The sequence below is a fragment of the Pseudophryne corroboree genome, chromosome 7 (assembly GCF_028390025.1).
Source record: "Pseudophryne corroboree isolate aPseCor3 chromosome 7, aPseCor3.hap2, whole genome shotgun sequence".
NCBI classification, from domain to species: Eukaryota; Metazoa; Chordata; class Amphibia; order Anura; family Myobatrachidae; genus Pseudophryne; species Pseudophryne corroboree.
In genome coordinates, this window is record NC_086450.1 from 127,206,269 (window position 1) to 127,218,701 (window position 12,433).

At 44.3% G+C, this 12,433-nt stretch overlaps 1 protein-coding gene across 1 annotated transcript in view; it reads left to right on the top strand.

Moving 5' to 3' along the window:
• Positions 1–12,433, top strand: part of KCNH7 (potassium voltage-gated channel subfamily H member 7) — a 930,127-nt gene that overhangs the window by 48,721 nt on the left and 868,973 nt on the right. The window contains exon 2 of the mRNA XM_063933624.1: positions 5,724–5,954. Coding sequence (XP_063789694.1) covers positions 5,724–5,954 — 231 coding nt within the window. The remainder of the gene's footprint in view (positions 1–5,723; positions 5,955–12,433) is intronic.

Genomic DNA, 12,433 nt, shown 5'->3' on the forward strand with positions numbered 1-12,433 from the left:
GCATTGACGGCATGGCGGTTGAACACCGGATCCTGAGTGTAAAAGGCATTCCGGAGGAAGTCATTCTTATCCTGATCAAAGCCAGGAAGGATGTCAGCCTAAAGTTCAGACGTGTAAGGGAGTGCTGCATATTCAGCCCTTTTTCTTTGTGCCCCAGTGGCACCTTGGGATCTCAATGTGGTTTTGGAGTTCCTGGAATCACATTGGTTTGAGCCACTTAAAACCGTGGATTTGAAATATCTCACATGAAAAGTGGTCATGTGTTGGCTCTGGCTTCGGCCAGGCATGTGTCAGAATTGGCGGCTTTGTCATAAAAAAGCCCTTACCTGACTTTCCATATGGATAGGGCAGAGTTGAGGACTCATCCTCACTTTCTCCCGAAGGTGGTATCAGGTTTTCACTTGTACCAACCTATTGTGGTGCCTGCGGCTACTAGGGACCTGGAGGATTCCAAGTTACTGGACGTAGTCAGGGCCCTGAAAAATTATATTTCCAGGACGGCTGGAGTCAGGAAAACTGACTAGCTGTTTATCCTAGATGCACCCAACAAGCTGGGTGCTTCTGATTCTAAGCAGACTATAGCGCGCTGGATTTGTAGCACTATTCAGCTTGCGCATTCTGCGGTGAGACTACCGCAGCCTAAATCTCTAAAAGCCCATTCCACAAGGAAGGTGGGCTCATCTTGGGCGGCTGCCCGGGGGGTCTCGGCTTTACAACTTGGCCGAGCTGCTACTTGGTCAGGGGCAAACACGTTTGCAAAAATTTATAAATTTGATACCCTGACTAAGGAGGACCTGGAGTTCTCTCATTCGGTGCTGCAGAGTCATCCGCACTCTCCCGCCCGTTTGGGAGCTGTGGTATAATCCCCATGGTCCTTACGGAGTCCCCAGCATCCACTAGGACGTCATAGAAAATAAGATTTTACTCACCGGTAAATCTATTTCTCGTAGTCCGTAGTGGATGCTGGGCGCCCATCCCAAGTGCGGATTGTCTGCAAGACTTGTAAATAGTTATTGTTACACAAATCGGGTTGTTATTGCGAACCATCTATTCAGAGGTTCCATTGTTATCATACTGTTAACCGGGGTTCCTATCACGAGTTATACGGTGTGATTGGTGTGGCTGGTATGAGTCTTACCCGGGATTCAAAATCCTTCCTTAATGTGTCAGCTCTTCCGGGCACAGTGTCCTAACTGAGGCTTGGAGGAGGGTCATAGGGGGAGGAGCCAGTGCACACCAGATAGTCCTAAAGCTTTCTTTAGATGTGCCCAGTCTCCTGCGGAGCCGTCTATTCCCCATGGTCCTTACGGAGTCCCCAGCATCCACTACGGACTACGAGAAATAGATTTACCGGTGAGTAAAATCTTATTTTACTTTGTGCCAAATTTGCTCGTTCGATTGGAGTTATAGGGGTGTATGTAATAGCCTGTAAACAGCAGACATCGGCGGGTTTCCGTGCAAGTCTGCCCGATGTTTTAAAGTAGCAATCATTAAAAAGACAAAACTGGTGCGGGTTTATAGAAGTGGAGATGTTACATATAGCAACCAATCAGATTCTACTTATCATTTATCTAGCACCTCCTAGAAGATAAAATCTGGAATGTATTTGGTTGCTATGTCCGCTTCTATAAACTCGCACCTTTGTAAACAAACCCCACACATTGGTTTATTCAATTGAAAAAAAAAAAAAAAAAGAAATAGCAAAAAAGGAGCAATTTCCACCTTTGCAAAACCATGTTACACTGCAGGTAAGCACCCTAGGGGGCAAACACTGCACCAGTTTCAATTACTTGCTTCCTGCCGGGAACAATATTGTAACACTACCCTGCACAGTTCATTTCAGAGATTTTCCCCATGTAATTTTCCGTGTGTCCATTCCTATCACTAACGTGTACAGTAGTCCATCTTTGTATTCCTTTAGTTCATTTTTATGTTTATATTGGGAAATAGACTGATATGGCATAGATTGTGGGAGCATTATAGTACATATGGGGGTAATTCCAAGTTGATCGCAGCAGGAAATTTTTTAGCAGTTGGGCAAAACCATGTGTACTGCAGGGGGGGCAGATATAACATGTGCAGAGAGAGATAGATTTGGGTGTGGTGAGTTCAATCTGCAATCTAAATTGCAGTGTAAAAATAAAGCAGCCAGTATTTACCCTGCACAGAAACAAGATAACCCACCCAAATCTTACTCTCTCTGCAAATGTTATATCTGCCCCCCCTGCAGTGCAAATGGTTTTGTCCAACTGCTAAAAAATATCCTGCTGCGATCAACTTGGAATTACCCCCATTGTTTTGTGTTATTGGGACCAGATTTGTGTTCTGGCCACCATAACCAGAACTTCTATTAGGCGATAACCCAATCCAGTTTTTTTGTTTTTTGACAAATGGAGGGTGAAAGGGTGCTCAGACCATTGTGTTGCTTAGGGTAACATAGGGCTGTACATAACACAGCAGGATTACACTTGGAATTATTATGTCACATGGTTCTTTTCATGTATGTAGGTGTTGTATTTGTCTCTGTTGGTGTTTTATACTTTGGGATACATACTCTATTCCGGCGGATGGGATCCCGGTGGTCATATGACCGATACCGGCCTCCCGAAGCAGAGAAGAAGGTATGTTAACCCTCCCCCCTAACCATAACCCCCCCCCCCCCCTCCTACAAGATAACCCTAACACTCACCTCGAGCAGTGTTGGGATCCCGGTGCCGGCATTCCGACTGTTGGGATCCAGAACGCCAGCATCTTGACCAGATCCCTATGCTTCAATCTGGGATTTTTCAACATTGTGCAGAGGTGGAAGTGTGCATTGTATATTTTTACTGAACATTTGTGCAATTTAAGTACATTAAAATTATTTTCTTTTCCATATGTGTCCATGACATATGTCCAGACATATCTGTCATGATATTAAAAGTTATATACTGTATCTTCCCTGTTTATATACTGGATAATCTGAAAGTGGCCCTATAATATACGGTCCCCAACATGCAAATGAACTGTGCTCTTTAATATTCCCTATATGCAACATAAGCAATAGAAGAGTTATCTTATTGAAATATATTAAAAATAATCAATATGGACATATCATATTCCAGAATAGGAGAGGTTCTTCACCCTAAAGATTGGTGTGGAGAAAGTGGCTACAGTAGATTTCTAATTAGTATTTGTATTAAACTACCACAGGGACACTTTTAGCGTTGCTACATTTTATTATTATTTATTTATTAACAGTTTCTTTTATAGCGCAGCAAATGCCATTGCGATTACATATAATGATAGACTCCAGTTACTTGGATGCAGTCTTTAATGCTGGGTGTGCTGCAGTGGGAAACATAACGCACACATATTACTACCACAAATAGAACAGACATCCATGTAATCTTTGGGATGGAGTATATAGGTAATGCACACTGTAGTAGAGTATACTTTATTTCTTCAGTTTAAGACTTGGAAAACTAGAAATTGCCTACTGAATCCTTTCAGAGATGGAGGCATTGTTCGGCGAGCAAACCATTATGTAAAAAGACACGGTGATTTGGTTGTTTAATTTTGTAATATGTGTAATCCTATACGTTTCATAAAAACAGCTCCATCAGAATAGTAATGCTTTAATCTGCTCCTCATTGTAAGTAATATGAGAGATAGCGACATAAAAGGTCTGTTACATAAACTGCTCCTAAGTGGTAAATGTATTTACTTAGCTGAAGTCAGCAGCTTGGGATATGGCATCATACAATGATCAATGAATACATGATATCATAGAAAACAGAGGATCTTCTAAAACACTAACAGTAACACAGTGGAGGATAGTAGGAAATGCTGTGACTTGTAGTTCCTCACCAGCTAGTGAGCCGCATGATGCGTACTTACCTACTTTTATAAGATGACCTCTGGAACATCTAGTGAGGGGGAGGTGGCCTCAATACAACTCTGCCTCCAGTGGGCGTAATGCTGTGGTTTGTGTCCCCATTACACTTCTTACATGTCCAATACCGCTGGGCGTATATAGCAGTGCAGTGGCAGCGTCATATCATGCAGAGGGAGAGATGGCCACTTCTTAACTGCAGCCACCTCCCTAAGCCCATCCTCAGCCCAGCACACAGCAACGTGATGTGCTGCTGCTGCTGTACAGTGCACAGGTAAGAAATGTTACCCGGGGGGGGGGGGCGACGACTACCAGACTCCCAACCCTTACTCAGGAAGGGGGGCACTCCCATCCCCACCCGGATCCACCCCTGATGTTGACATAATTCACAGTGAACTGCATCATCACGCTCCCGCCCACATTATTGGAGTAGTGGGCAATATGAGGGGGGCTTGTCTAGGGATCACATAAGAACTTCCCCAAATATGGAAGTTTCCTTGACATGCTGGGAGAATAGTCAAATTGTAAACTTTGGGGGGGGATAAATTGATATTTAAAAAAAATAAATAAAGAAAATATTGAGGTCATTTACCATCATTGAAAGACAATCTGCTTCTGCATTTTCCAGTTTTATAGAGCCACTTACCCCCATATATATATAAAGCATAGTCTAAGAATGGCAGATTCTGTTAGCCACAAGCCTCTGTGGTAACCTCAAGCATGATAGTCTTAACAGCATTTTAGGCCCTGGCCATAAAAAAATGCACTGGGGCCCCAACACACCCATTCAATGTAAAAAAAATCATAACTTGCCCCTTCTGCGGTCCCATGCCAACTCTCTACATGCTATACAGTGAATGGCTGTCAGCACTCTGATTGGTGGACAGTTCCAGCCATCCACCAATCAGCATGCTGACAGCTGTTCACTTTCTGGCTGCAGGCTGGGAGGCAGGTAGAGAATGCTGCTTCACCATTCGGATTGTGTGACCACCTCCTGCCCCTGCTTGAAGGCTCCTAGAATTGTGGGGCCCTGGGTAAGATATCCAGTGTGCCTATATGTTAACTTGGCCCTGGCCACAAGACTAAGGGGTACATTTACTAAGCAGTGATAAGAGCGGAGAAGTGAGCCAGAGGAGAAGTTGCCCATGGCAACCAATCAGCACTGAAGTAACATCTATACTTTGCATACTATAAAATGATACAGAGCTGCTGATTGGTTGATGGGAAAATTTCTCCACTGGCTCACTTCTCCACTCTTATCACTGCTTAGTAAATGTCCCCCTATGTCTCTGCATGCAAACACCACAGTAATTAAAACACTGCAGATTGTTGTTTACACCCCTAAAGTTAATGGGTTGGATATGAAATCCTGGCAGACGGGATGCCGGATGTCAATATCCCGACAGCGGCATCCCACCCGCCAGAATGCCGGCAGCGGGGCGTGCTCTTGCGGGCACAGTGGCTCGCTCGTGGACACCCACAAGTGGGAATAGCCATGGCAAGGCTGTCTGCATTTTCGGCTGTCGGGATTCCGGCATCAGTATCCTGAATGCCGGGATCCCGACAGCGTGATATTAACTACATCCCAAGATTAATACCTAGCACATTGTGGGGTTACATAGTCACAGGGCTGCTACGACATCCCCTACTACTGCACTTCACATGGCAGCTAATCAAATCGCCCCCTATAAATCAAAACTTGTGTGTGATATAATGTGCTGTTTGGGCACTTAGTTGGTGTGTTTGTTTTCCTTGTTGTTTTTAGGGTTTTGTGTGCATTATATAGTGACTGATTTGTGTTTAGCGATGTTAGCTTCTCACTAACCATTGTGCTATTTTTCTGTTGCAGATAAAAAGTTCATTATCGCTAATGCCAGGGTTCAGAACTGTGCGATTATTTACTGCAATGATGGATTCTGCGAGATGACGGGATTCTCCAGGCCAGATGTCATGCAAAAACCGTGCACTTGTGACTTTTTACATGGGCCAGAGACCAAGAGGCATGACATTGCCCAGATAGCTCAAGCCTTGCTGGGATCAGAGGAACGGAAAGTGGAACTCACCTACTATCATAAAGATGGTAAGGCCTGTAAGCAGGATATTCAGCACTGATATCTATACTGAGAGTCATATTGATTAATCTATATCCGTCTGTTGTCTGTCAACAATGTGTTGACAGCAGCCGTTTTTAATGCATCTCTCATGGACACACTGTATTCCAGGACCTAAAGGAATCAATATGGGTCAAACAAGTGTGAAATCAATTGCTGAGAAAGGTCTTAAAAATGTGTATTCCATACTTAACATTTGATGAGTGTTTCCGTAGTGCTCCCATTGTTGGGAATATGACCTTGGAGGTTTCAGATCTCAGACATGAGGATGTCAGCTGACCATTCCAAGCCTTTGTAATGCAGCATGTAAATGTGTGTCACAGCAGGCAGTGTTACTTTAAGAAGAACGTCTGTTCCTCCCCGTTTTGGAGGGGAGCAGGGTTTAGGTACAGGCTTTCACCTGCACTAAATTTATGTCGTTTTCCACAGCTGATATTCAGCAATGCAGGACAAATTTAAATCACAGTACAGCCTCTAGGAAAAATAAAGGATTCAAGAAATAATCTGGAACCCTATAGGTAGACAGCAGATTAAATGAATGCATTGATCTTTCTAACGTTAGGCCGGATGTAATGCAGTGCTTGTGATTCCGGCCGAACTTGTTCTTTTCTTTAAATCAGCAATCATTTGCAAGGCAAAACCAACCTGGTTTTTTCTTGTAAATGATTGCCATTTTAAAAAAACATATACGAGTTAGGCCAACATTTCGGAGCTATAGCTGTCTCCCGCTGCACTACATCCGGTCCATAATATTTAATTTCGGTGAATTAATTTTGGTCCAGTTTTATTTTCAGATAATTCTGATAATTCCTTGGCATTTAATATAATAATTAACATGGCAACTGCAATATACAATTTTTCCATATATGATAGAGAATGACAAAAAAAACCATTTGAATATACCTCTATATGTATGTTGTCTTGTAACAAAGATAAAGCAAAAATAAAGTGATAATAGACCGTCCTACATTTATCTTACTGTTTTCTGTCACAGAGGGTGGCTCAGATAATAAGATGAAGGCTAAACTGTCTTTAATATATATACTGTGTCTTCTGTATGGTTATCTGAACTGTCATATGGTTACTGGTTGTCTTCTGCACTTAAAATGCAGTACAGTATGTTGAATAAATGTAAAGGATTACATTGACTGTGGGAAACAATTATGGTGAGAAATGGATGACTCTGCAAGCGTTTAGCCACCTACACTTGTGTATATTGGGAGCCACTGACATCTTTGAGTCAGACAGGTGCCTATAAATGGATATTTCATTTGCAAATGAAAATGTACATTTTGTTTGTAGAAATATGAAAATGTGCTTAACAAGTCCTACATAATTAGGAGCATACATAACTTCTTATCCTGTATTTGTGCGATATGTGGCCTGGATATGAGTGGCCTGGAGTACTCCTCGATGGAGTAGACAGGTCTGCAATAGAGCATGACCAGAGAGGAGATTTGGTAGCATGACCAAAACATGGTTTGTTTTAGTTCTTCAGGAATACCTGTCCAACTACTGTTCGTTAGAATGTAGAAACCAGTGAATATGAGTCAAGTTTCGGGATATATTTGTCAATATGGGGATGATTTAAGTCAAATGAAAAAAAATAGCCATCAATGATGTTTCTGCAGCTCTATATATCTGAAGATATGTGCAACTTTACATCAAGCATAAACTTGCAGCATATACAACTCCTAAAAGTGCTTGAGACCTTCAGCGGATCCTGTTTATAAGTTACGTAGCAGCAGGAGGGGGCATGGCTATCTCCCCACATTCAAGATGTACCTATGGTGGACGCTGCTTTGCGCAATGTGGGGTGAGGTCCCACCAATGCAGTGGTGTGGTTATGCCTACCCTGCACTCCAGATTCCCTACAGAGGCCTGGGCTGAGGTAATACGTACCCATTCCTCCCCCAATCTCGGCGCCCCTGCTATGGGACCTCTCCAAGCACAAGGGGTTGTAACCTATTTATACATAAATGGATTTATGTCTAACTCTAACCCAGCCTACAGAACACATAGGCAGCTACCACATGAATGGTAGTCTGACTGCCACTCATTTTGGCTGTGCAATACTATAAAATGTATGCACATCTAATAAAGTTTTATCCCACTCATACAAGAAACACATTTTTAACAGTATTGTAGTTGATTTTCATATATGTAATGTTACAGTCTTAGTTGTCCTGAGACATCCCGAAAATAAATCGTCTTACAAATAGACAAGCTATCCCAGGAACCAGAATATTTATTTGGGATTATTTCCTAAACACTCTTTGAAGTGTTAAACAGATTAAGATAGCTCAGAAAAATCTGACAACCTTTGGGGTATTTTTTGGATAAAATGCTGGGTCCATATTTAAATCATATCTCCCAAGAAAGTCTGCAGTCCTCCTAGATGGTGGAACATTGGTTGGGAGTAGCGGTGACTCTTGTCTGGTCACCCTTGTAGGCTTTTCATCTGTATCTCCCAGAGACCACGTGCAAATAGAAAACAAGTACGACAACAAGATTATTATATGTTATGTCTTTGTGCTTAGACAGCCTTCGGCTCCTCAGCTGTTATGGAACTACAAGTTCCAATATGCACTGAGAGCCTCGAGCAGGCATGGCATCCTTGGTCTTTCAGCTGCAAAACATTGGGACAATCATATGTCTGCCTTGTTCTTTTATTTGATCATTTGCACCAGTGAATTTATTTTTCTGTGATCCAATGAATCTAGTAAATTAACATCCAGCATGATTTAGTTGGTGCAATATAATTGCGTGGGATGACTGAATTCTCTTTCTTACTTGACTGGTCCTGAAGGCTTTAAAATAAATAATTTTAAAGTGATTTATACATTTTGAAAATAGTGGCCATTTATAACTGCTGTAGAAATAAATACATATATTTCCCAAGTCAAGAGCTGTTATAATGTGAGCCTGAGGCAGTATTTTCCTCCAGAGATCTCGGTGGTAATCTAGCTTTGCTGACTAATCACTTAACAAAATTTGACACAGTGGACCATGTTTTGCTCAGTTTGCTTTACTGCCTTCGTATCCAGAATTTCATTTCTCTCTGTGTCTATTTTTTAAACCTTGCTATATTGTGATTCGTACATAAAATAAATGGTACTGTTAGGCATGCAGCATTTAGAACAGAAATAGATGTAGCATGTGTCGTTTTAATATTTCATTTTCCACAGTGATGCCTAAATGGGAAATCCTGTTTATTACAGTTTTGGATTTCATTTAAATGTACTGTAACCAGGGCTGTTTTTTGGCCCTCACTCCGAGTTGATTGCTGGCTGCCGTTGTTCGCTGCGTAGCGATCATTTAAAAACTACGCCTGCGTATAGGCCGCAGTGCGCACGCGCGGCGTATGGGTACAAAGAGCATTGGTGTTTTGCATTGCTTCTAGTGACGATTCCATTCGCACAGCCGATCGCAAGGAGATTGACAGGAAGAAGGAGTTTATTGGTATCAACTGACCGTTTTCTGGGAGTGTTTGGAAAAACGCAGGCGTGTCCAGGCGTTTGCAGGGCGGGTATCTGACGTCAGTTCCGGGACCTTCGTCGCTGCAATCATCGCACAGAATAAGTAAGTACAGGGCTGGTCTTGTTTTGCACAAAATGTTTTTGTACCGCTCGGCTGCACAGGCGTTTGCACTCTTGCAAAGCGAAAATACACTCCCCTGTGGGCGGCGACTATGCGTTTGCACGGCTGCTAAAAGTAGCTAGCGAGCGATCAACTCGGAATGAGGGCCTTTGGCCGGGAATCCATTCCTGACGGTGTTCTGAAAACTTGCGTCCCCTGGAATGGCGTTCCAGAACGTCCTAGCCACGCTAGCAAAGTTTGGGAGGGCAGGTGCGGGCTGTGAATAAGCATATACTACAAGCCCCCGCAGTGGATTGAGACACGCCAGGGGCTGCGGAAGTGCTTCCATCCATAGTAGTGTAAAAAAACCCACAAAAAATGGCTTCCGCAGAGGAGAAGACAGACGATAGAGGTCACATTTGACCTCTAGCATCTGTCTCTTCGGCGGCGGGCATTTTAAGAGGTTTTTACACTGCTATGGATGGAAACGCTTCCGCAGCCACTGGCGCTTCTCAATCCTCTGCGGGGGCTTATGGTATGTGCTTATTCACAACCTGCACCTGACCTCACCCAGGAAACAAGCAGGAGACCCCTGGCAATGCATACAAAACCCCTGGTAATGCACACAAAAGCCCTGGCAACACGCATTGAAACTCCTGGCAACATGCAGGAGACCCCTGGCAACGTGCATGAAATCCCTTGGCAACACGCATGAAACCCCTGGCAACACGCATAAAACCCTTGGCAACCCCTGACAACGCGCATAAAACCCCTGGCAATGCGCATGAAAACCTTTGGCAATGCACAGGAGACCCCTGGCAACAAGCATGGAACCCAGAGCATGAAACCCCTGACAATGTGCATGAAACCCTTGGCAACGAGCATGAGACCCCTGACAACAGGCAGGTAATTTAAAAGTAATTAGAAGCCTTACTCTGTGACATAATTTGTAAAGGGCATTATTGTGTTTGGGGCATAAAATGATGTCAGGGCCATAACTGTGTGTGGCATAATATGTAATGGGCGTTACGGTGTGTGGCATAACGCATAATGGGTATTACAGTGTTTAGCATAACGTGTAATAGACATTACGTTGTGTGGCATAATAGGTAATGGGCATTACGGTGTGTGGCGTAATGGGCATTACAGTGTGGCATAATGTGTAATGGGTATTACGATGTGTGGCATATTATGTAATGGGAATTACGGTGTGTGGCATAATGTGTAATGGGCACACGGTATGTGGCATAATGTGTAAGGGGCATTACTATAAGGAGGAAAATTGACAAATAATGAAAGGAGCATGAATCAGGATTTTTGTTTTTGTTGGCAATGTCTGGGCGTGTGGGTTGCAAAACTGGGGTATAAGGTAGTCTTTTCCTGCAAGGTCATGCCCCTTGCAGCAAAGCCATGCCCCTTACAGCAAGGTCACACCCCTTTCTCTTACGTCCTAGAGGATGCTGGGGACTCCAAAAGGACCATGGGGTATAGACGGGATCCGCAGGAGCTTGGGCACACTAAAAAGACTTAAAACTGGGTGTGAACTGGCTCCTCCCTCTATGCCCCTCCTCCAGACCTCAGTTAGACTTTGTGCCCAGGAGTGACTGGATGCACACTAGGGGAGCTCTACTGAGTTTCTCTAGAAAAATACTTTTGTTAGGTTTTATATTTTCAGGGAGCCCTGCTGGCTACAGGCTCCCTGCAGCGTGGGAGTGAGGGGAGAGAAGCAGGACCTACTTCTGTGAGTTTCAAGGCTCTGCTTCTCGGCTACTGGACACCATTAGCTCCAGAGGGTTTGATCACTTGGTGCACCTAGCTGCTTGTTCCCGGAGCCACGCCGTCACCCCCTCACAGAAGCCAGAAGGCAGAAGTCGGGTGAGTATGAGAAGATCAGAAGACTTCAGGACGCCAGAAGACTTCAGTGACGGAAGGTAAAGCACAGCGGTAACGCTGTGCTCCATGCTCCCACACACATATCACCAACGGTTGTCACTGGGTGCAGGGCGCTGGGGGGGGGGCGCCCTGGGAGGCATGTTACTGAAGTTTTGTAATGGCGGCATATGATTGTGGGTGCCGAGGCACCTTTTACAGACCCCCGCCGGCATTTTCCATGAGTTTGAATTTGGCGGGCCGAAGCCGCCGGGAAGGGAGCGGAGCTTCGGTCCGCGGCTCACACGCGCCATTTTATCCCTGCACCAGACGGAGGGAGAGACGCTGCCGGGACCTCCACGCTTATTTCAAGTAAAGGGGGCATCTCCAGAGGGGAGCCGCAGTGGGGTACCAGTCTTTTTGATAATAAGGCAGTGCTGGGTACATATATTCGTGTACCAATATACAGGCGCTGGGGTGTTAGCTGGCATACTCCCTCTGTCTCCTCTTCTGGGCTGCATTGTGGGCCTGTCACCTTGCTGGGACGGTTCTGTGTGTGTTGTGTGTCGGTACTACGTGTCGACATGTCGGAGCCTGAATGTTATTCACCAGAGGAGGTTATGGGAGGTGGGGATGCGGGGCTAGATGTAACACTGTCGACGCAGCCGACTCCTGATTTACTAGCACTCCTTAATACAATAAATTCCAATGATTATTTCTTTATCTAAGAGGTTAGATAAGTCTGAGTCACAGACGCAGGTGTGGAAAAAGTCCATGGAGGAGGCTTTATCTCAGGTACAGACCCCATCCGGGTACCATAAGAGGCCTTTTACTCAGGTGGGGGATACGGATACCGACATGAACTCTGATTCCAAGGTCGATTTCACTGAGGCTGCGTTACATCCACGATTAGTTAAGAGTATTCAGTATATGATTGTGGCTATAAAGGATGTTTTGCAAATTTCTGATGAACCTGCGGTACAGGAAACAAGGATTTGCT